Consider the following 25,568-nt stretch of genomic DNA (forward strand, 5'->3'; position numbering starts at 1 on the left):
TTTTTCAAGGTATACAAGATGACATGCACACCCATTACACAAATACATAGCACTAAACACATGACGTACCTTCCAGCAGCTGTTCATCTGCCAGGGGTGAGCTGTAGTTAGGGGCAGGGCATCTAGATGAGGTGAAGGCTTTGTTTGTTTTTTTATGTATAGATTCGAGGAGACTTTCAAGTCAAGTCTGATCTATGACAGTTTGTGCAACAATGAACCCGGGCATTTATTTTAAACAAATTTTGCTTGTTAATATAGCGCTATTGTGCAAGATAGGTTAGTTGGTTAATGCATGCAAGCGCTTCGGCGCCTCGTCAGTCAGGTATAGTATGCGCTATATAAATGCAATTACAATACAACGTGTTTCAGGCGCTTGTGCAGTCTCGATGTCCCGAGTTGGCTCCCAAGCCGGGCTGAGTTTGCTTTACTACATTCCGAGGCCAGTAAAATGGTTACCTTTCAACTTATAAATAGCAGTGTAAGAGCGTGACGCCGTGGAGTACTCTGCACGCTAAAGCCACCTGTGGCACCGATAAAACGTTCTAAAAAGTCAATTTTCTTGCGGGTCAGAGGTCATGAGGTTTTTTAAGCAGAAAAACGCCTTCCTTTCAAAGTTTTCCTCGCAGTTATACTCCCTTGTGGTTTTACCTTTCTCAGACCTTGCTTCCCCCACTTTGGCTACATGAAAACCAATGTTTATATTGGGCGTCCTGGTTTGTACATTCCCAAAATAGTCGAGCACTGTTGCAGTAAACACTTGAAAAAAGCTTCGGTTTTGGCTCTTTAATAACAAAACCCACCCTTTACTACATTTTTCAGCACACCTGTGTAGTTTCTGTGAGTTAGTGATATTCCAACTTTGTCACCACCCGTCCCTATCAGTTGTAAATAAAATGTGTTGATCATATCGAAATAGGACTCGGTTTACAGACCTCAGAAAAATGTTAGTTTGAGTTGGTCTTGTCAGAATTTAAGCTTGTGATCTGCAGGTGGCATCTGAAAGCTTTTACCTTAGTGAGCCATTTGAGAGGAAAACAGTTAGTGTGTTTATGAGGTAGGCGTGCAGAGCTTAATTTGAGCCCGTGGTTTTCGAGCACTTAATTGTCAGCACCAGTGCTTGTGACATTCTGCCACAAGGTGGCGCTGTCTGGCTATTGTAGAGGTGACCACAACATCAGTTGATTATTAATTCGATATATATTAAAAATTACTATTACCTGCCGTCCAAGCCTTTCCTATAGCTTTGGGGTCCTGAAATAGTCCTAATTGTCACACTTGTAGGAGTGTAAGGGTTAGTAGTAATGTTGGTACAGTCATTGGCAGCGCTGGCAGGGGAATGTGCGGTGCAAGCTGCAGTGGCCTCCTGGCGAGAGCCCTGGCATTTATTATTTTTTGTTGTTGACAAATTAAGCACTGTGGGCGTGTTGTGTGTGTTGGGGGTGTAGTTCTGACAGTCTGTTTAGGGTTTATTCTATTAGCCTTCAATAGTTTCCTGGAGTAGGGTGTTTTGGCTTCCAGCCAGTTCTCTGATTAAAAATTAGCCTGGCTGACGACGGTCTTCTTGCGATGCTTCGCTGTATTACGGTCACTGGCCAAAGGCGGGCTCTGCCCTTAATGGGCATGCAGCAGTTACAATGGGCCTGTGATCTTGATTGCAAAAACTAACTTGCCTGCCTATACCTAGGGTCACTGGATATGTGAGATTGTTCGGCGAGGGCGATTTTCGCATAGTTATAGATTTGCCACATATTCAATCATCTACCGCATAATCTGCAGATTGTAACAAAAAACAATTTTCTAGCTGAAACGGTTCAAAAATGTGACAACACGTGTTGCTGCAAAGTGAAAGGCCCTTTGCAAAACAGGACTGGTCCTCTTTCTGTTGCATATTGCTATGTTTGGATGTTAAACTGGTACTAATGGGTCGCCACAATTGCCCACTGAGTGTTACCAAGTTAAAATAAGATAAAATAATGAAGTAATACTATTACAAAATGTGCTGCATTATTTATGCCTCATAATTTGCCTTTTCTTGCTGCACAATTTACTCAACCGTGCCACGTAATTTGGCCCTTTCCTGCCACAGAATTCCAGTGGCCCTGCCTACATCTCTTCAATATCACCTTATCTACCTCTAAATAGCCTGCCTGCCATCAATGTATATTGTGCCTTTACACCCCAACACCATTACTTTCTTTATATTGTAACCTGCTTCAATTCCCCTAATCCTTGTAGTGTCCTTACCCTAAACTTTACCTTAAAACTTCCCCTTGCCTAACTAACCCTTATCGTTACCATAAACCCTGTTTTCACTTCATTCCTTATCCTTTCCTGTATGAGCATTTCCATTGCTCTTACTGCTGCTAAATGTATACCTTTAACCGAACCGCACGTTTATTTTTACACTGAACTTAAACCTTTCCCATAGCCTTATCCTTTACATTATCCATAATCATTGCTCAAACCCTAAACCCCGACACTCTAAATGTATCCCTTAGTTTAAACTGAACTTTAAGCATATTCCTTTCCCTTGCCCTAACCCCCTCCCTTTTCCTTACCCTTTGCATTACTCTACCATAAGCTTAAACCTCTCCCTTACTGTTACTACTTCACTTATAATATACCTACTTCCCTTACCTTATTTTAGCCCTGTCACTGATCATGACAAGTAAATGGTGTCTGGGTACAGGTATTTGACGTGGCGAAGTTGATAATGTCATGGTATGCAGAGACAATGTAGGCAAAGCAGGAGGTCTACCTGTCGTCAGGATGCGTTTTGTACTTGCAATCGCAGTAACTGTGATCCCAAAAGTTGTAAACGCTATTAAGAGTCGGTCTCTTTTGTGTGCCCCAAGTAACCTTCGCAAAACCGCCCTCCACTCTTTTGTTAGAAAATGACTCCCTGGCTAAACTTCCTGCGTTGTCTAATCTTCAAAGTAGACCTAAACAATCACCGATTGAACAACCCTAATGTCGCTGATTTGGTTCTTGCTTGCCGATGGTGTAGATTTTACACTGTTGCACTGCTGTTAGGCTGTGTCAGCAGCAGCACATCACTTTCACACTAGTAGACGCATTATGTGAAATTATTTTCTAAATTCTGGGGTTCAAGTGAGTTCCATGTCTACTTCTTGTACTAACCACACCCTCAACAAGTCCCCTTTCCCACACCAGCTGCTTATTACAAATGTATATATCTTCCTTACCTTACTCTGGTGTTCCTGCCCTCTACAGAAGTCTAGCCATTGCCAACTATCAATGTACATATCTTTAGAATGCGCTATGGTTAACCTGATGCCAATAAAAAGTGCATATTCCATAGGGTGACCAGACACCCCGGATTTGCTGGGACAGTCTAGTTTTCACCGGCTGGTCTGGCACATTTCTGCCACTTTGGCTCATGTCCCAGTTTTCAGAGCGTGACGACTGAAAACAATGGGAGGCAGGTTTGTATGTGTTCTAAAGCAGGGCTAGCTATCAGCTACTGATAAAAAGCAATTTAATTAACAGCTATGATAATGGCTTTAAAAATGTCATTTTATTTATTCCCTTAGTGCCTCGTTGTGTGTGTTTCTATGTTGACGTGAGCTATTATTGTTCTCTTCGGTTGATGTAAAGTCGGAGCCCTTCCATTTTTGGGAACTGCCCTGTTTTGGGGTTTAAAAATCTTGTCACCCTAATATAGCTCTCACTTACTATTACTTAACTGTTTGTTGTATAACATTTTTCTTCAAACCTGTGGGTATTGTCCACCTGTGGATATTGTGCCGATTGTTATTATTTTACCCTTTTTCTGCAAAGCGCTTTGTTATTCTTTAGGGTTCAAAACAAACTGGAAAAAAGCCTGGGTCGACAACCTGGCATTTTTGTCTAGTTTCACTGGTGCCTGGCACATAAATTCCCCTGTGGAGGGAAAAAACGGTGTGTTCCATTCTGTAATGCAGAGGTATGCAGAGGACTCAACAATGCTGAAAATGGTACTGCCCTATTTTTTGGTACCAGTAAAAAAACAAGCATTTGCAATGCAATAGGTCTCGCATTTGTGAGAGTTTAAGCTATTGGCATTGTAAATAACAATGCTTTTTATTTATGTTTTAAAAATCAACAAGTAAATAAAAGGCATTGTCATATATAATGCCAATACCTCGAACTCTAGTAAATGCGAGACCTATTGCATTGCAAATGCTTGTTTGTCTTATATGCATCAAAGGGATCCCTCCACTTCCCCGCCTGAAGACAACTCTGTCAAGTTTCAACATGATCCCCCTGGGCTCCAACTAACTTCTTCCAACTAATCATCCACAATTTTAGTAGACAGCCACTGGAATCTGCGCCATAGTGCCCTGACTGTCTTTGCTCCCACATATTTTTATTTCTGGTCATTATAGATTATTGTAGTATTTCATGTGTTTAGCCCACTATATGCTTTAGTATAATGTAATGTAACTTGTTTGCCGCATAAAATTAATGTACTATGCTGCCCTACTGTGCCACTGTGCTAGTCCTTTTCCTCCTTGCCCTTTCCCTCTGTATGGACCCACCCTTTCCCCATTCCTTGCTCAACATATCTTATTGCTGTATTGTTGTATTCCTGATTTTAATGCCAATAAAAAAAAGTAAAAAACACTTTTAGCTAGCTGATCACCATTATTAAAAAGATACAGGACATCTGTATATGGTCTATGCCATGGTGCTGATCTGCCTTCCTTCGGTCATGCGTGTTTTATAATACATTATAATGTATTACAATTTATGATGGAGTTAAGCTTTTGGACAACTATTCCCTAAGTACAAAGAGTACTGTGTTGGAGTACTGGGAATGACTTATCTTCATTAACAAAGTATTTAAAGTTATCCAAGGTAGATTGGAAGAACTGGTAACCAGTCTGAATTTGTTGCGCAGAAGCAAGATAGTTTTGGAACAAACTAATGTTTAAAGTTAGAACATATGGCCCTGAAATTCATGAAGCACTGTGTTACAGTTGGTTCTAGGCGTCCTGGGAGCATTTGAGAAAGTAGACAGGAGAACCTTGTGGTGTAGAATGACACCATGTGGTTAAGAGGATGGTTCGTTGAGAATTGTAAAAACACTTCACACTAATACTTGGATTTAATTGAAGCAGGCACAATTGGGACCACTCTCTAAAAGATTACTTCTTCAAAACGATTTGCAAAAGGGGTGTATCTTGGTATCGTGATTCAGAGTTGTGCTTAGTGGATCCCTCTAATGAGGTGGCCTCTAATTCCAGCACCACCGAGACAGAAGGGTTGTACATTGTTGAGGTTCTTGCGCGCTGACTCTAAACTATTTTCGATTTGGCTTGCATACGCCTTCAGAGCCTGCTGATCACCAAGTGCTTGAGCAACTCAGGAAAAAATGAAAACAAAAATGTATTTTTACGCATAGGTTTTGAGCAGGAGTTTGGCGCTGGAAGGAGACAGCTTGCTGAACCATATCATCCATTGACATTTAGGTGGTCTTTCTTTTAGTCTGAAATTGAACGAGCATGTTAAAACAATAAATGAAAAAGTATAGAGTGTGGCAAATAGACTAATCTGCCCCAATTGCTTAAATAGTGCAAAACGTTAAGACCTGTGCAACAAATAATATTTTGATTATTAACACTGCGCAGCAGCCATGTTACCCATTTACAAAATATACCCTGGGGATTTTCAATGAAAATGGTTTCGAAAATTCCTTTTTTAGGTCTCGCCTACGCAGTCCGCATGCGCTGATAGGAGACCTTTAGCCGTCGTTCAGCTCTTTTTGGAAGCACATACTCCTGCTTGTGGTGACATGCACCTTGCGGGAGCACGCAGGGACGCGCCACAAGCATGAGTATGTGCTTCCATAAAGAGCAGACTGCTCTCCCCAGCGCGCGCACCACTTGCGGGCTAATTTACTTTCACGCTTGTGTTTCAGTGCTCCTTATTTTAAAAGAATAGCTTCAGTTCCGACTGCAAATACCAGTCTAGCCTCCACGGTCTTGGCAATTCACTTTTTTTTCCACGCTTGTGTTTCAGTGCTTGTTATTTTAAAAGAATCGCTTCAGTTCCGACTGCAAATACCAGTTCAGCCTCCACGGTCTTGGCAATTCACTTTTTTGGGCGACAGTACGCATAATCATCAAGAATTCCGTAATTACTGCAGCCGGCATATTCTGTTCAGGGCAAGTGCTGGGAGCTGGAGGGGAAGGTTGCACCAGACTCGTGCTTCTGAACAGACAGCGGGGCCAGGACGCAGTAAGTTACATGTCATACACATTCAGGGGTGCAATCCAGGTACACACGTTGCAACGTTTGTTCCAGCATGCATCTGTTTTAAGACAGTCTTCGAACATCGAAAAGGTTGTTTTATTCACCCACACCTTTCTGCAGAAATGGTGACTATGTGCAAAGTCAAATCACATATGTGAGAGTTCACTAGTGAAAATAGTATGGATTTCAGAGGTAGTTGAGCATTTAAGACTTCTGCTCAAAAAAGTCCTTAAAAAAAATGGCTAAATCTGTGTGTTCCTAATGTATTTTTGGCGGAGTAAATTACTAAAAATGTTTATGGCGCACCTCCGGGCCAACAAGATACTGCTGCCCCACCCCCCACAAGTACAAAACGTCAAATAGCATCAGCAGGAAACTGCCATCCAAGCACCATGGAATCCCTTCATTCGCCACATATATACGCACCAATGCATTGAAAATTATTGCTTCTCTGTGTCACATTTGTTACAATCAGGGCCATGTTTTTGCCTATTTTTGGTGGTTTAACAAGACAGCTGCGTGCACTGGTCTTTGTGCAGCAGAATGTGTCTTCTGTCCTCACTGCTCGTTTGCTATACTAGAGCGCCTTAAGGCGAAGACCTGTACTGTAAGTGCTATATAACAAGGTTCACCGAAGATCTTGGGAGGGTGCATTTATTTGTATTTAGCAAGCAGGGGGACTGTTGACTTGACTGCACGGTCCAGGGGTCCTTTATAGGTCTAACACACAGGGCAGGTTAACGAGCCTGTCCCTAATGTGGTTGTCGCCCCCTCTTATCACAAGGTATGGATAACTTTCCTTCATAAAGTTAGTAGCACAGTAAATAAAATGTTCAAGACATTGTGATAGACAAATATATATGCATCAAACTTGTTTTTTCAGTATGACAATCTCGTATTCAATATTATGCTGTCCCCTTGCTCACTAATGGAAGCTAACACGGATGTTGAAATCTTGTTGTATTGAGCGGACTGTATATGCGACATCGTGGAAGTTAAGGGAGTATTCACTCTCAAAGATGGCCGCTTTACACACTATTTGCAAGAAAGATAGTCGTCTTCTATCGCCACGATTTCTACTAAAGTACCACGGTCATGGCCTTTCATCTTCGTCATGTGACTCATTCTGTTCACTTGCCGACTGAATTATTACCCATGGCATTACGGTCAATGGACCACGAGTGACTTTGTTCTGTCCCATCATGAGTAAACAAGCATTGGCATAGCCAATAGGTCTCGCCTTTGGGACCTTATAAGTGTTTAGCCATGCAACAGGTGATGTTGTTGTACCAAGGATATTGTGCTGCATAACTAAATACTTATAAGGTCCCAAAAGCGAGACCTATTGGCTATGCCAATGCCCGTTATCTCTACTTCTTATCCCCTGCAATGTCTTTACAGTTTGGGCTTTAATAGCTTGATGGCACATACTTGGAACACTGTTTACATTAATGGCTGAAAATAACCATAAAAGCGGAGCAATAACTTTTTAACAATGCCCTTGCGGGAAGCCTTCGAAGCAATGCCCAAAAGAAGTTAGCAGTTGGAGCAAACAGGTTAGAATGTGCAAAATTAAATGTGATATTCCAAGCAATAAAGTGAAAGGTGACAATCATTAGTTACATTAATGTATAAACTATTTCTATTACTTGTACAGTTGCTAAATCTCAGCCAAGGTGAATACTAGTCAGGAGGGTGCATAGGCGATTGATACCCTACTCAAACAAACACACATTCATGAGGTTATGGCGTAACCACTCGAACTGAAGGCCACGCAGACTGGTTGGAGGCAATTAAGACCTGCAATGCCGATTAGGTTTAAGTGCCTTGGTAAAAGTGAAATCATTTGTTAATAATGAATTTGGGACTTTGAATTACAGAAGTATGTTGAAGTGAAACATCTGATTTCGAATATATTGTTAAACATTAGGGAGGAGATAAATGTGTGTTCTGAAATGCAGACGGAGTGTGTGGTGGTTCCCTCTTTTTTCACAGTGAATACTTAGTCTTTATTAAAAGCATGTTTTAGTACTATGCTGGGTTTGTAAATATATGGTGAATAAATATGCGAAAATGTGTTTATGAATGGCTACCTAATAAGCTGTTAAAGTTTTTGATCAAACAATTTACACTATAAACTAAAATGGACGCTGTATATAATGGGAGGGCTCATAGTGACAAAATTTCCCACAGCATCCTTTGCCGACACGGTAGGAGGCCAACAGGAGTGCATGCTTTACAAGAGAAGGGGATCCATGGACACAGCACAGTAGGAAAAGTTACAATCAATGACCTGTAATTTCTATTAGCCCAACAAAGGCTACCATTCTGAAAAACACTACCCTTTGCAAATAGTGTAACATCACACTCTTAACATCCTTCACGAGCATCTCCGTGTTTGAACACACACAGGCAATCACATGGTCTTCAATTGCCATTAACACAACACTGTTCGTAAACCTTCCTTATGCTTCGCTTCATGAAAATAATTCCCAGATACTTCAAAGTCTGCAAAACCTGTATTCAACCATTTCACTGTCAGCAAACACCCACTTTGGTGAATGTAAATGACCCACCATCTAAAACTAAAGTATTAATATCGCACTTCCCCTCCAAACAAAAAACAAGCATTGGAAATGCAATAGGTCTCGCATTTGTTGGAGCTGGAGCTACTGGCATTGTAAATGACAATGTTTTGTACTTTGCAATAGGTCTTGTATTTGTTGGAGCTATTCACATTGTAAATGGCAATGTTTTTTATTTATCCTTGGGGTTTTATATAGCGCGAACTTAACAGCCTCAGTTGTGAACTTCGATTCATCAAAGTTTTGTGAGCCCTGAAATTTGCACAAGTAAAGTGCTAACAGTATAAATATTGGCGCTGTTTAATAAACGAAAAGGTAAGGAGGCCTTCAAGGGATATATTTCAGGAAAACAATCACTTATTTAATGTCACTTGTGGAGAAGTTAATTCACCAAATGTGTAAATCATATAATCAAAATTTAAATCACATTGAAACATATAAACATATAAACAACAAAACACAGAGGTGTATATAAAAAGAATTTTATCAAAAAGTTCATTAAATCAGCAATAAATCAAAGAAAGCAGGTAAGGAAATGCTGGTAAAAATGACGTAATAGTACAAAAATCAATACCACAGCAAAACCTAAAAAGAACATCTATCTCAGAAACAACGTGAATCAAACACTGTAGAGATAAGATGCAGGTCGACGTTTCGGTCTCTTTACAATAAGTTTATCGAGACCATCCTCAGGACTGATGTCATTAGAACACTGCTATGAGCTGTGCTGTAATCCAATGGACTGAGATATCACAGTGTTGGTCTCAGAAGAGGTTATGTGGCTTTACCCGGGTGGAGGCCTATATATAGAGCATGACCGTCGCCCAGGCTAGAGCGCTGAGAATGTAGTGGTCAGTCAGTTAAAGCTGGCTGAAGGCGCACCGAAATGGATGCTCCGTGATGTAAAAAGCAGAAATCTAAACTTTTCCTTTTGCGCAATATCTGTGTCCACGAACACGTAGTCTTTTCAGTTGAAACAGATATCCAACTGGTAGCATCAACCAGCTAGGTCACTTTTTTGCATGGAGAGCTGCAGTATGAAACGCGGTCAAACTTAATTTGACTAGAAACACGGGAAGAGCCGAGTGGGACGGTCATGCTCTATATATAGGCCTCCACCCGGGTATTTATTATTGTAAAGAGACCGAAACGTCGACCTGCATCTTATCTCTACAGTGTTTGATTCACGTTGTTTCTGAGATAGATGTTCTTTTTAGGTTTTGCTGTGGTATTGATTTTTGTACTATTACGTCATTTTTACCAGCATTTCCTTACCTGCTTTCTTTGATTTATTGCTGATTTAATGAACTTTTTGATAAAATTCTTTTTATATACACCTCTGTGTTTTGTTGTTTATATGTTTATATGTTTCAATGTGATTTAAATTTTGATTATATGATTTACACATTTGGTGAATTAACTTCTCCACAAGTGACATTAAATAAGTGATTGTTTTCCTGAAATATATCCCTTGAAGGCCTCCTTACCTTTTCATTTAAATTACCCAAGCCCTCAAGGGTGTAACTGGGTTGCTCACCTCTTTGAATCGTTTAATAAACGAAGCACTGCAATACAAGAGCAAAGGTGACCGAGTGACTGCTTCTGGGTTGACGGAGTTGCTTACAGTCACTTCCCGTTAAAGTTAGCAGGCCCACTACTATGAGTTTATCAAACTTAATGCTATGTTTTCTTATGCTATGCTATGCTATGTTATGCTATGCAAGGCTATGTTTTGTTGCGTTTTGTTATGCTATGCTATGGTTTGTTTTGTTTTGTTATGCTATGCTTTATTATGCTATGCTATGTTTTGTTATGCTATGCTTTGATGTGTTCTGCTATGCTATGTTTTATTTTGTTATGCTATGCTATGTTTTGTTTTGCTATCCTATGCTTTGTTTTGTTATGCTATGCTTTGTTATGCTATGTTTTGCTGTGTTTTGTTATGCTATGCTTTGTTATGCTATGTTTTGCTGTGTTTTGCTATTCTATGCTTTGTTATGCTATGCTATGTTTTGTTATGCTCTGCTATGTTTTGTTGTGTTTTATTATGCTATGCTTTGTTTTGATATGCTATGTTTTGTTATGCTATGTTTTGTTATGCTATGCTTTGTTATGCTATGCTATGTTTTGCTATGCTATATGTTTTGTTTTGCTATGCTATGTTTTGTTGTGTTGTGTTATGTTATGCTATGTGTTGTTGTGTTTTGTTATGCTATGTTTTGCTATCCTATGCTTTGATTTGTTATGATATGCTTTGCTGTGTTTTGTTATGCTATGTTTTGTTATGATATACTTTGTTTTGTTATGCTATGCATTGTTGTGTTGTGTTTTATTATGCTGTGTTTTGTTTTGCTATGCTATGTTTTGTTATGCTTTGTTTTGCTATGCTATGCTATGTTGTGTTTGGATGCTATGTTTTGCTACGATATGTTGTGTTGTGTTTTGTTATGCTTTGCTATGTTTTGTTGTGTTTTGCTATGTTTTGTTATGCTATGTGTTGTTGTGTTTTGTTATGCTATGCTATGTTTTGATATGTTTTTTTGCTATCCTATGCTTTGTTTTGTTATGCTATGCTATGTTTTGTTATGCTATGTATTATGTTATGCTATGTTTTGTTGTGTTATGCTTTGCTTTATGTTGTTATGCTATGTTTTGTTATACTATGTTTTGTTATGCTATGTTTTGTTATGCTGTTTTGTTATGCTATGCTATGCTATGTTTTGTTGTGTTTTGTTATGCTATGCTATGATTTGTTGTGTTTTGCTATGCTATGTTTGTTATGCTAGGTTTTGTTTTGTTATTCTATGCTTTGTGATGCTATGCTGTTTTGTTATGCTATGCTATGTTTTGTTATGCTTTGTTTTGTGATGCTATGTTGTGTGATGCTATGCTATGTTTTGTTGTGTTTTGTTATGCTATGCTATGTTTTGTTATGCTTTACTATGCTATGTTTTGTGATGATATGCTATGTTTTGTTAATCTATGTTTTGTTATGCTATGCTATTTTTTGTTGTGTTTTGTTATGCTATGTTTTGTTTTGTTTTGCTATGCTATGTTTGGCTATCCTGGTGTGTGGCTGTGTGTGTGTGGTTGGGTGTGTGTGGGGTTGTGTGTGTGGGGTTGTGTGTGTGTGAGGGGTTGTGTGTGGGGGGTTGTGTGTGTGGGGGGTTATGTGTGTGGGGTTTGTGTGTGTGGGGTTGTGTGGGTGTGGGGTTGTGAGTGGGGTTGTGTGGGTGTGGGGTTGTGAGTGGGGTTGTGTGTGTGTGGGTTGTGTGTGTGTGGGTTGTGTGTGTGTGGGTTGTGTGTGTGGGGTTGTGTGTGTGGGGTTGTGTGTGTGGGGTTGTGTGGGTGTGGGGTTGTGAGTGGGGTTGTGTGTGTGTGGGTTGTGTGTGTGGGGTTGTGTGTGTGGGGTTGTGTGTGTGGGGGGAATGTGTGTGTGGGGGGGAATGTGTGTGTGTGTGGGGTTGTGTGTGTGTGTGTGGGGTTGTGTGTGTGTGTGGGGTTGTGTGTGTGTGTGGGGTTGTGTGTGTGTGGGGGGTTGTGTGTGGGGTAGCATAGAAAGCACAGGTGTGTGTGTGGGGTTGTGTGCGTGTGGGATTGTGTGCGTGTGGGGTTGTGTGTGTGGGTAGGGGGTTGTGTGTGTGGGTAGGGGGTTGTGTGTGTGTGTGGGTTTGTCTGTGTGTGGGGGGGTTGTGTGTGGGGGGTTGCGTGTGTGGGGTAGCATAGAAAGGACAGCAAAAGTGGGCCTTGCACAGTGTAAATTAGACCGGGAGCAGTAAAGTTTTGGTTACACTTGAAACCCCATCAGCGGCAACAATAAAGCATTATTAAACTGAACCGAAAGTGTGGGAGAGAAGGGACGTGAGAAGCAGGGGCACAGAACAAAGATCTAGGGTGAGGAGAGGAGGAGGAACAGGAGAGCAGAGAAGTGACAGAATGAGACGATGGGATAGAGAAGAAAATGCAATGACAAGGCGAACGAAGGAGAGAGGGGAGCATGTAAAGGGGTCTAAAGGGACGTTAGTAAGAGAGACAGAGAACAACAGAAGTTAGTGGAAGGCAGAATGCTGAGAGGAGGAGAGAAAATAAAGAAATATGAGGTGTTAGTGGGAGAAGAAGGGAGGGGACAGCAAGGCAGAAAGAAGGAAAGAGGAATAAAAATGGAGCACGTGGGGGCTGGAGAGAAATCGTAAAAGCGAATGAAAAGACATAAAAATAACAAGTAAGGTAGGTAGCTAGCTGAGAGCTGGCTCTCAGTCAGTCAGCCGTCTGTTTAAACCAGAACCCAAAAGCCAGCCAATAAAACGCTTTCAGTGTGCACAATATCCGCAAACACTTGCAATACATGTCATTTGTGTTAACAATTATGCTGAGCTGATTCTGAACTTCAATAAAAAACAAGCTTTTGTTCTTGTTGTGACACAAAGTTGCATGCTATGTTCAGTGACTTCAGGCTATAATTCCTTCTGTCTCCAAAGGCTTAGTATTTCTTAATCAGTGACTAAACATCTCCAGACGCAACATTTTGCACTGCAACAGAAAGGATGATTCCCATTCAAAATGTAACTTAAGACCTGCCTGTATCTGAAAAAGTGAATTTGACCTTGTGAAATGTAATCCAGTGCTCTTGTAAAAGTGATCTACTGCACCAATGTGCAGGGGGGCACGTAGGGAGGTATAGCAGAAGGGGAGAAGACAGCCCGCACACATATACTCTTGTAGAGTGCTTGCAAAAAAGCAACAAGAATAAGTAAACAAATGCTGTAGGGAGTCCTTGGTAAGCTCCTACCTAGTTGGTGCAAATATTGGCATAAAGAAAAGACTCGCATTGGGTTAGATAGAATAAAAGTGAACACATAATGCAGCCCACAAAAACCAAGTATGATACCGGTAAGCCAAACTTCAAACAGTGGTGTGGGGTCTGGAGCAACGGAGCAGGACGCAGTCACCAACCTCTTGCATTTACGGGATCTCTTACAGCTAGACAAGGACTTCCTGGGGAATAAGAACTAGGTAGTGTCTTTCCAGGTCTGGCCATTTTTTAATAATAATTAGAGTTAGAGCAAAAGAAACCGAAGTAATAACTCTGTAAGATTTACTAGAAGAATCAATGTAAAAACAAAGCATTAGCATGCTGTGAAAGAGCCATTTAGCATTCTGTGTAATCGGTAAGAATATTATGTCGAAATTCAATGATGCAGAGTGGAACTTATGAGGAAGTATGTAAACTCCCAAGATTCGGCCAACTTGTACTGAAGTGAGTAAGCACAATGGGAAGGATTGGGCCGAAAGGTAATTACATTCAAGTGATGCACAGACGGTGAAAGGGGCGCACCGAAAACACAAGCAGAAAACAAATAATAACAACCAGCGATGGGCGGGAGGTGGTGGTGGGTCGGCAAGGCAAGGGTGATTAAGTGAACTGCAAGCGGTGACGGACACCAACACTGAAGACATAAGCAGGAAACAAATAATAAAATAAATTAGGGAGGTATAGCAGGAGGGGAGAAGACAGCCTGCACACATATACTCTTGTAGAGTGCAGAGACGGCCTGCGGCCGTCAAAGTGAAATGCGACACGGCGGGCAGGGGAGGGGGCGGAGCGGGGAGAGCGGCATGAGGGTGTGAAGCAGCAGGGGCCTGAGACGAGGCCGCCTTGCCTTTGATGTGGTAATGCGAGGCAAGCGGCTGGTGGCATTGTGCACGCGCTTTCACGTGCACTGGAAGAAATCGCCTGGGAATCGCCTGATCTCGGTAAGCTCTGTTTAAGCCGCAATAGATCGAGCTCCCGCTCTCAATGCGCATGCGCATTGAGATAGGTCGCTCGACCTAATCACGCAAAAGCATGTCTACCTATACAGAACACGAAGGAACGTTAAAAAACTAACCCGGTCAGTGCCCCGAGCCACTCGTGTAATTGCCCGTGACTTTAAGCTGTGGTATAGAAGATAAGTAATTTGTTTCTTCATTTACAACGGCATTTGAACGTTGATATTAAAGGCAGAGTCATATTTACACATGATGTACGGAAAGATAATACAACCATATAGGTCACAAAATTCAATGTCATTTTAGAAGTACATAAAGCGATATACATAAACAACCTTTATTCAGTAAAGAACAGGGGGTGAACAAAGCTGGCTAGATAGGATTCCCTCTGGCTCCTACTCCCAACACAGTCAGGCACAGAAAGCTTCTTTTTTGTTCATAGGATGTGTGAAAATACTACTAGTGTATAAAACATAACTGTAACATGAATCCTCAACCCTGGTTTGTTGCATGTGAGAAAAGTCCAAACTCACTCCTTTGGCACGTGTGCCATCATGGATGACCATCAAAAAGAAAGGCAAATGCCCCCCACCCCACAACAATAAAAAGTACAGCCTGGTCTCCACGTTCAGTGGCCACATCTGGTACATATTAGGCTAGGGCTCCCTAAAAACGGAGACAAGGCACTTTAAGTAGCCTCAAGTAGGTCTAAACAACTTGCAAATGTCTCATATTGGGAAGGGCATAGGGCCGCACGGTTTGGACCAACAGCCTGCAAGGCACAGAAGATCTGTTTTCTTAACAATACCCATGTAGTACCCGCGGTCAGTTCAACCAATGCTCTCGATCACAGCTTCTCTCCCAAAGGAACAATGGCATATGTTGTTGGGAGGTTCTACAGTTGTAGGTGTTCACTATCTGAAATACCTATCGGTGTGAGATTTTACCTCTTTCACAGCTCTCAAGTTTCTCAGTTCCATGCCTGGATATCTCACTTACTCCAGGGTTGTGCTAGTATTCTGAGATCTTTTGACAGATTGCACCCCCCCCATAATAATATATATACGTGTATATACACATGTCCCAGAATGAAAACACAAATTTGAGCTATTCATACATGGACTTAGTCCCGACCTTTCAATCCATTCAAATGCCATGTAGGGCAAGGCCTGATCTGGTGAAACACCATTAGCACTTTAACATTTCCCATGACGCAACCCATAGTCAGAAGCAAAGGTAATTTGGGGAGTGGTTATGAGGCAATCATTGTGCAGGCTACAGTAGAATATTATCAAGATACACCAGTTGAGTGATTTTTTTACATAAGCAAGTTGGCTGGTGTCTTAAAGGCCCTCTCTTAGGCCCCAACTCTTAAATCCAATGCACCCACCCCCCAATAAACAACAGAAACTGGTCCCATCCGTAATGCTCTCCCCCGCACACCAGAAATATTTTCTTCACAGGTCTGTGTAGCCACCAAAAGGTCTTCTGTGGGCAAATGGGAAAGACCAGTCTTCGATAGGAAGGGTTTGTACGTCAAAAATTTCTGATATTAAATATTGGTTCAGACAAGTAAAGTTACTCCCATGTCAACAAAGGTTATGTCTGAAACCGACCAGAGAGCAGGCCCAATTTGTCGATGTTTTTGTGGAGAACACTGTGCAGGGGACACACATACTTTCCGATCTCGCCATCCCGGGCGAAGTCCCGAAAAAAGAGGCCCTTCTCTGCGTGGAAGGTGAACTTCTGGGGAAGGGGGCTGTTGTCCTTCATATACTCCCAGAGGCTGAGCAGCAGGAGGTGCACCTCGAAGGGGGTGAGGCGGTCGAAGATCTCGTGCATGTTGCTCAGCACTGGAGGTAGCAAGTAGCCTTCCCCCATGCAGGCCACGAGGGCACAGGACGCCTGCAAGTGCCAGGGAGAGCTCGTGGTGTCGTTGTGCCGGAATCCCTCCCAGTGCCCCATCAGGGTGGCCAGCAGCCCTCGCAGCAGCACGGAACAGTAACACAACGCTGGCCGGCCAAGGGCGACGAAATGCATGAGCTCGAAGAGAAGTGGGCTTTCCCGGAACCGCTTGAAGATGTGGATGTCGCGCTCCACCGTGTTGCGGGTGTGCTCCTCGGGGGGCCAGGCCAGCTCACTGTTGGTCACGTCGGGGCACACGTTTTCGACAAGCACCACTGCGACAGTCTTGGCGGCTTCTGGGTTCACCACCACCATGTGCGGCTGCGGCTGCCCCAGGTCGGCCTGGCACTTGCTCCCACTGCAGCAGCGCATGAGAAGGCTCATGAAGTGCTGCACGTTCTGGACGACTTCCTCGTATGACAGGGCATTGTCAACGTGTGGTGGCTTTAGACCCCGCCCAATGATTCCAGCGTGGAAGACTGCCCAGATGCTCCCCGAGAAGTTGACGGCTGTCCCAAACCTTTGGTTGATGTCTAGCAGAGACGTCTTGTTACTGTCCTCCAATGAGGCCTCCTCGGCTGTCCAGGGCTCCGTGCTGCCCCCGAAGAGCCCGTTGTTGCCCCTGTGAAGGGCCCCTTCCACCAGCTGCTGCAGGATGGCCTTCATGCTTGCAGATGAGATGCTGCACAGCCGCAGGAGCAGCTTACCTGTGTGGCTCGTGGCAGTCTCGCACTTCCGGTGTAGCGCTGAGAAGAACAGGTGGACGGCGGCCCGCACGATGACCATCAGATGCGCAGGCAGGATAGCTTTGGGCATCGGGCAGACAGACAGCAGCAGGGCGGCAGCTTCGGAAACCTCGGTGTTGCTGTGGAGGAGGAGCTGCCCAAAGTCGTACAGGTAGGAGGAGACCACAGTGGCCACCTGGCTGCTCATGGCGGCAGCCCCTTCGTGCTCCTGCCGCTCCGACTGCATGATAAGTGCCAGGTTGTTGAAGAGCTGCACCATGTGCTGCTCGGAGATGGTGCCAGCGTGTATCTGGCAGACACACATCTTGATGGTGGCGGGCAGGAGGTCTTTCATGGAGGACATCAACACTGCATACAGCTGGGCGGCCAGGCTCAGTTCCTCTTGACTTTTGGCTAATGTCAACATGTAGAAGAGAGCGTCGGTGGCACAACTGGGGCTCCAGTAGACGGAGAGCAACCCCAGAAGCTGGTGCTGCCACAGGAAGCGCTTGCGTTCCAGTCTCAGGGTCTCCACGCACAGGTCCCGGATGTGGCCCTTCAGCTCGTCTAGAAATGGTACGGGCCGAGGGGCCGGGTCAGACAGGTTGGGCTGGCTGCGGTTGTAAACCAACTTCTGCAGATTGAGAAGCAGCAGCTGGATGATGCGGTCGCAGGCCTCCCGCACAGCATCGTGGACCGCCAGGCCCGGCGGGGTGATGACTGAGGCCGGCATGGCCGTGTTGACCAGGAACTGGAGGATGCGGTAGGCCCCACTAGCCATCTGGCAGATGAGATGGACCATGAGGCTCACCATGTTCTCCACATCCTCCCGGGGCAGAGTGGTAAAGTGCTGGTGCAGCTGGTTAAGGACTGCGGGCTTCAGAGAGTCCACCAGTTCAGCCGAGATGGTGCTGAGCAGCATGGGGGACATGACTGCAAGCTGCAGCAGGAAGGGCACGGTGGCCTTCTGCAGCTGATCCCTGGCAGGGCCCAGGCTGTTGTGGAACATCTTCAGCAGCTCCTGCTTGATGCTCTCCGAGTGTCGGGGCGCCAGGTGGCCCAGGATCCCCACCACAGATGCTATCTTGGGAATGCGCCGGTCTGCAGCTGAAGGGAAAAGCATGTCCACCGTGGTAGCGCCATGAGCGCAGAAGTCCTTTAGGCCACAGGAGAGGACACGACTGATTATGGTGTTGGGGAATGACGAGCCTATGTGGGCGACTACCCAGTCAAAGTGCGGCGAATGCTGGACCGAGGTGTCGAGCAGGGCATCCACGCAGGCGTCGGGGCAGCTGCTGATCATGGAGGACAGGCACTGCGTGTAGATGTCCATGAGAGTGCGCGTGGCCTTGCAAGACATCCACAGCTGCAGCAGTTCATTCAGACTACTGGCATGAGGGACACCGTGCCGGCCGGCATAGGAGCTGCTCAGCTTGCCCATCAGATCAATGGACCAGGCCGACACAACGGGTGCCCATGCTTTTGGGTTCATGCGCACAAAGTCCGACAGCACGTTCTGCACCTCTTGGACCACGTCATCGAGGTTCGGCATTGTGTGACGGTGGCCCATGTCACTCTCCAGCTCCACCAGGTAGTTGCCCACGTACTCATCGAAGACGTTGCACAGATGCTCCAGCACAGCACTGCGGGCCGGCGGCAGGTTGCGCAACAGCACAATGGCGCTTCGGGCATGCTCCTTGATGGTGAGTTTAGTTCCAAGAGCCGGGTCCACGCCGCTGAGGAAAGCCTTTATCTCTTGGCCAAGCTCCTGAGGACTGCAGACAGAAAAAAGAAATGAAATCAATGAAAAAAAGAAGAGTAAAAAGGTGAAATTAAACATATCATGACTTTCCAGAAAAGGACAACTTCCTGTAGGGCGAGTCCTGCAGGACTATTAGACGGCACTTGTACAAATAAACAAGCCCATACATTTTGTCCAGATTTACATTTTTTTTACTGCATAAGCTGTGTGAATCCAAGAAAGGTCCAAATGATCTATAAATGCTAAAGAGAGAACTAAGAAGAGCACAAATGAATATGCGCTTAGACAAATCCGAGGGGATAATATGGGAAACATTTCAACAACTGAGAAAACAATTTAAAAAGAGAATGTGGGAATTTAAAAAAGTGAAAGCAGAGAGTTTATGGGCCAAACTACTTTACAACGTAAGACATTCAAACTCGAACAAATTCTGGCAGACAATAAATAACTTGGCAAGACCTCGAAATGTATTAACATCGAATATACAAGAGCAGGAATGGGTTTATTTTCTCAGGGAGAAATTTAAACAGAAACAACTTCAAGAATCAGACGATTGACAATCACTTGACTGTGACACAGACAACTGAGCATGAATTGATTCCACAGATAAATCAGTCATTCTACACAGCAGAGGAAATAATAAATATAATAAACAAAAGGTAAAAGTGATGAAGCTCATGGCCCGAATGGCATTCCGCAAGCCACTTCTAAATATGATTCGGGGTATTGGAGCTTGCATTTAGAAAAACTTTACACTGATGTAGAAATTAATAATCTAGTTCCAGATAGTTGGCAGGGATCAATCATAACCCCTATTTACAAAGGAAGAGACAGATCCAATAATACAAATTATAGGCTAATTGCCTTACAGGACGTCGAAGCTAAGTATTTTGCCTCACTTATCCTTAAAGATCTGGTTGACTGGTCAAGAGAATGAAATTTAATTCCAAAAAACCAAACAGGATTTAGAAATGGCATTGAAACTATTTCAAATATCCTGTCAATTTCGCTGATTGCTGAAAAATGTAAAAAACAAGAAACAGGACCTACATCTGTCCTGTATATATAGATTTAAAAGCTGCTTTTGACAGCGTAGACTGGAAACTAAAATGGACTAAATTGAAATCCTGGAATATACTGGAGAGAATACTTAGCGGTCTACTGCTGTTTTATACAGATACCTGGGTTTGTGTGAATCTTGGGAATGTAGGTAGAATTTCCAGAAAGGTGTATACCACCATGGGTCCAAAAAAGGGGTGCGTGTTGGCCCAGCACCTATTTAATTTATTCATCTCAACCTATCTGGAAAGCTTGATGGTATTAACTCACATTCACCGAAGCTGGGCAAACTACAATTGTCGCATCTTGCGTACACAGGCGATATTGTTCTATTGAGCTTAACTAAGGTGGGTTTGACAAGACTAATAAACGAACTCTCTGAATTTCTGGCTGTAAATAAATTGGAACTCAATTTATCTAAAACTAAATCAATGCTCATTACAAACCTAATAGCCTCTGATCATAACATCAGGCTAAAAGGCAACTTATTAGATAAAGTATCATGCTACAAGTATTTGGGATTTTATGTAGATAAGTTATCATTTTGAGACCAGAAAAAATATCAGACGCAGCGAGCAGGGGCTCTAACATTTGCCCTTAAAGCACTTGCAAAGGAACTGGAGGAACCTTCATTAAGACAAGCGTGCAGCGCAAAGACGGGCTGACACATATCCGGATTACGGGATCTGCAAAATTGAAATTGACCTCCAAGAAGAGTGTTATTCTAAAGATTATGGAACATGTACTGCAAATCACCACCTGACATGTGATCCCCTCCGTCAAACCAGAATCATAGAGAACTCCTGAAGAAGGCAGTAGCCGAAACGCGTTGATTGGTTCTGTGTACCATCACCATAGATCATCGCAACTATAACACTTCCATCTTTATATTGTCAATGATTTATAAGATAAAACAATTTTGATGTAATTAGGATTAATTGACCTGATGTTGCTGAAAGATATACATGAGATTTATTATCAGACGATATAAGATATAAATGTATAATTTTTAAATAAGCAAAAGCTTATAAAAAAAGAGTATTAAATAAAAAGAATATTTTTCTATTTTCTTGTTTAATATTATTTATAATTAGAAGTGTTCAACGTATGGTTTGTTTTATAATTTCATGCACGGAACCCGGTGCAACTTGTTAATTTTTCCAAAAATGGAACCTTCATTAAGACCGCTACTGATGACTATTTCTGCTAACGTACTGCCAACACTATCATACGCCAGTGCCGCTCTGCATGGGAAGGACTCAGAAACTCTAAACAAGCTAATAACTAGTATTTATAAAAAGGTTCTACAGCTCCCCAAGACTGCCTCACCAGTGCAAATGCGCCTAGAATTTGGGCTATTGAACGAAACATTGGGAAGACTCTACAGGTACATAAAGGTGTGGTATCAGATAAAACAAAATGTGGAGGAAAATAGTTTCAACAAATCTTAATGGCTGGAATTGGAACAGGGAAAAAACGTGCCAGCCTATAATTTCTTGGAACACGCGCTACAGGTTACTTGTACTACTGATCACTGTACTAAAAATATGCCCTATACAACATTTAAGTTAGCACTAAACAAAGCCACAAAGTTCCATTCGTTGCTGGTTGATAGAGGCATATTTTCTAAAAGATCTCATTCTTGGACAGTGATCAATAGCTATAAAATATTGAAACAAGCAGCCTGTTTGTACTCCACTTTTTCTATTCATGTAAAAAGACAATTAATAGCATTACGGTTTGGAAAGTTCCCCACTCTTGCGGACGCCCCGAAATGGAAGCATATGGAGAACCAAAAATGCGGGCTTTGTGGCAATAAAAAGGAAGATTTAGTTCATCTTGTATGCTATTGCAAGATATTGCAACCAGCGCAAATTACTTTCTACGGAGAGCATTCTTGGACAGATGAATAAAATTGTGTAGAACCGCTATTATAAGAGGACTCAACTCAACCGACTCCCAAATAAATTGCAAATTGATAAAGTTTTTACGCATTCATGAACAAGAACTGAAAGCAAATATATCTTAATGAGACATGCAGGAGAATATTTTAACAATTGTGTATATCTTATGATGTTTTAAGAATACAATAATGTAATTTTGGGGGATTTTTTTTTTTAATTGTGTATGTAATATTGTTATGGTTTTAATTAACTGAAAAATAAACTATTATTATTATTATCATCCAAGATAGGTCCAATAGGGCATTTTTTTTAAAGAGAGGCAACGGAAAGTATAAGTGAAGTCAGTCTTTAACAGCATACTGAAACTATTTCGAAGCAGGCACAGAGAAGGCTCAGGTGGACTCAGGCCAGATTCTCAGGCACTGTGACCGCATTGAGCTGTCATCTGGGTATAGTTCCTGGGCTGCCTGTGACAGAGGCATATGGCTGTATTAAATGCAAGGGGAGAATCGCTGCTGGAAGACTTCTGTCCTGTTTAAACCCAGGATGGCAATTTACGTCCGTGAAGAACGGGTAGAATAATTCAAACAAAACAGTGATGTGTTGGCTCTTCCCAAGATAGTCCAAAGGGGAGAGAAAATAACGATCTGCTGTTAATGGAAGCGTTGGCAGAGGACGGCACAAGACTCGGGATCATGCCCAAGAAATACTGGCACGAGTTACCATAAGACTGGTTGGCCCCACCACTTGTACAGCCGTATCTCACTAATCAACTCAAAGCTTATGCGCAGCTATATGCTCCCCGACACAGCCTGGAAGCAGCCCCTATGGTGTATATATACACGCACACAAAATACTTACCACGCCGGCCACACAACATGCTACAATTTCTCTCTATTCATGTCCCAACTCTCACAAGCCTGTGAGTCCTACGTTCGCTCCTTTTCGCCTCAAAACACACCAAAGCGCAGGGCTTCAATCACGATATCGAAACACACGGAAACATTCCAAAAATGGGTCACGAGCAGAGCACGCTTTTCCACCCAATACTCCCCAGAAGTAGCAAGTTATTAGTCGCAAATGCCCGTTGTTAGGGCTTCGAAGAGCTATACAGATAACACTACAAAGCAATAAAAGCAGTTCTTTCTCGAGAAGAGAAACAGGAGCCTTACTTATTTACTGTCGTTGTCTGACAGCTGTCACTGTTTAATAACGGTACACAAACCGACTTTACTTATCACTGGGGCCATCTACAAAGGAAGCAGGTTTGTTGATGCCAGCCCTACCTTAGCGGGGTGCTTGCGCCATGTACCGGTGCGGCCGGCGGTTGCTGCATGAGGACCGAAGCAGAGGAGTCACAGAGGGTGGACATCTCGAATTGAGACAGGAGGGCGCACACCAAGAAACTTCACAGCAAAGAGCACTCGGTGGTTAAATATAGGTTGTTATGGAGCACTCTAAATAGGTAAAACATATCACATAAATTAGTGGTCACAAACTGGTTTGATAAAGGGAAGTGATGTACGCTGAATAGGAGCAAACGATCACCCTATAAGAGGTTATAAAAGGAAGACGAAATATTTGGAGACTTAGGGGACATTTCATAGGGCCGGATACGCGGAAATAGGCTGAGAGGGAGGGCACCCAATAACGTACAAATATCAACTTTTCAATTTTTTGGTGCGGTGCTTAGTTCTGGTGCTCGACTGTTTCCAAGAATCCGACATTTTGACAAATAAGGAAACAGAGATACATTTGCAGTTAGATTAGGGTTTAAAGTGGGAAAGCCGGGTTTGGAAGTCCGTCCGCACAGTAAAGTACATATCGGATGCTATTCTGTAAGCCCAGGTTCCCTTCCAACTTCACATTGGTCCGGCCGGAAACGTGTACACTGGTGCTCAGAGGTTCCAGGAGGGTCGGATACGAAGAATGTAATAAGGCAACCAGAACCTCTGTTACTCACCCCCACCGGAAATGCGTCGGGCGGACGTTATTGTTCGGTACACGAGCCATGCTCCGAGCGACCATAGAGACTGAAGAAAGACTCCACCAATGCTCTTTATATAGGAATGTGTACATGCAATGGATTGATGGGGTTTAAGGAGTCAACAACGGAGTTTTGGTGAACTAGAGGCTAACGTTTCTCTCTGAATGGTGTACCAAAAGGGAAGCGATAGCGATGTCATCCGTGTGTTAGACACAGTGAAAGCAATTCGTACGGTAGTTCTATTCGTTCGACCTGGGTCGTACCGTGCGCATAGAAACAGGACTATAATTTAACAGCGATTAAAGAGACATTTGGAACACAAAAATAACCATCGCACGTTGAAGAAAATAAGGGCCCCTGTGATATCTTAGGTGGCCAGTTTTTCAGTAAACAAGGAGATAAAATAAACACAATGCCCAACTCCACACCCGGTGTGGCCTAACTATAAGAAGGGTCTGTGCTCGTACATTTCTGATCACCGGGACACTAGCTTCCTAGGCCAGGCAATTTGTCAATTCCTGGTGGGAGATAATGCTGCTGCCCTAGACAGTAGTTTTATTAAATCTATTATGAGACCACAAATTATCCAGGACCAATCTATTACAAAATGCAAATCTGTATGAGCACCTCAAACATGTGCCGTGTAGTGGTTTCAAAGTACTGCACTGGCAATTGGATAACAAGCATTGGCATAGCCAATAGGTCTCGCCTTTGGGACCTTATAAGTGGTTAGCCAGAGGTTTTGGGTTTGCCTTTGTTTTTGAGCAATGTCATAGATAAGTGTGGCTGCTGTGTTGCATGTTGAAAAATTATATTAAAGAAGACTGACCACATTATTTTGTAGGCACATGTATACATTAACATGTGAATAGTATTTCTTTTTTGTGCGGATTTATATAGCTCGAACGCAACCCGAAGGTATTTGAGTGCTTTACATGAGCACGAGTTATGTTACACAAGGACACATTCATATTTTTTTGGTAGGCAGGGGTCGATTAAGTGATTTGCCCAGAATCACTGGATGTGGAGTCAATCCCGAGGCTCAAACCTTGGTTTACCAGCTCCAAAGTCAGCAGACTAGCCGTGAGACCACATCCTCTCCCCAGAGACGCATGATCCAAAAAAGGAATGCAATAGTGTAATGATGGGACGCAGGCAGGAATTGTAGATAGCTTTATTAAGGTAAAGCTAAACTATACAGGTGAGTGCCAGGAGGTAGCTCAGTCCAAAGATCTACTCCAGCATAACTGCCACTCCTTAACCTAGTCCAATACAACATTCCAATCCTGACCTCATACATTCTATAGTGCACATCACGAGCCCTTAAAGGTACAAGAGAAATAGAACAACATAACACACCCCCCCCCTAATCAAAAGAAGTAAGAAATATAAAATAAAAAGAAAATAAATTAAAAAAAAACAAATGAAATGAACTGATCACCCACAATTACATTAAGTAACATAGTTCTTAAGCCATGAAGGTAAAACACAAGTTCTTTTCCCATGCTCCCTTCCCACAGTGGCGGAACCACCCCTGCCACTGTTAGCGTCTGAATCAGAAATAACATCACTACCAGCAGCCCTTCCCCCCTTCTCACCAACGGACAAACTGAC

General features: G+C 43.0%; 1 protein-coding gene across 2 annotated transcripts; it reads right to left on the bottom strand.

The window, feature by feature from the left end:
• Positions 1–14,935: 14,935 nt before the first annotated feature.
• On the bottom strand, positions 14,936–24,078 carry INTS5 (integrator complex subunit 5). Of its 2 annotated transcripts, none has more exons than XM_078660602.1 (2): positions 23,931–24,078; positions 14,936–19,017 (listed from the first exon to the last, which is right to left on the bottom strand). In XM_078660602.1, the coding sequence occupies exons 1-2, from the start codon at positions 24,044–24,046 to the stop codon at positions 16,212–16,214; spliced, it is 2,922 nt and encodes a 973-aa protein (XP_078516728.1). In that variant the 5' UTR covers positions 24,047–24,078; the 3' UTR covers positions 14,936–16,211. The 2 variants fall into 2 exon arrangements, with proteins under 2 accessions (XP_078516728.1, XP_078516729.1); XM_078660603.1 differs by lacking the exon at positions 23,931–24,078 and adding an exon at positions 23,254–23,825.
• Between the last annotated feature and the right edge of the window lie 1,490 nt (positions 24,079–25,568).

The sequence above is a fragment of the Lissotriton helveticus genome, chromosome 9 (genome assembly GCF_964261635.1).
Source record: "Lissotriton helveticus chromosome 9, aLisHel1.1, whole genome shotgun sequence".
In the NCBI taxonomy this organism is placed as follows: Eukaryota; Metazoa; Chordata; class Amphibia; order Caudata; family Salamandridae; genus Lissotriton; species Lissotriton helveticus.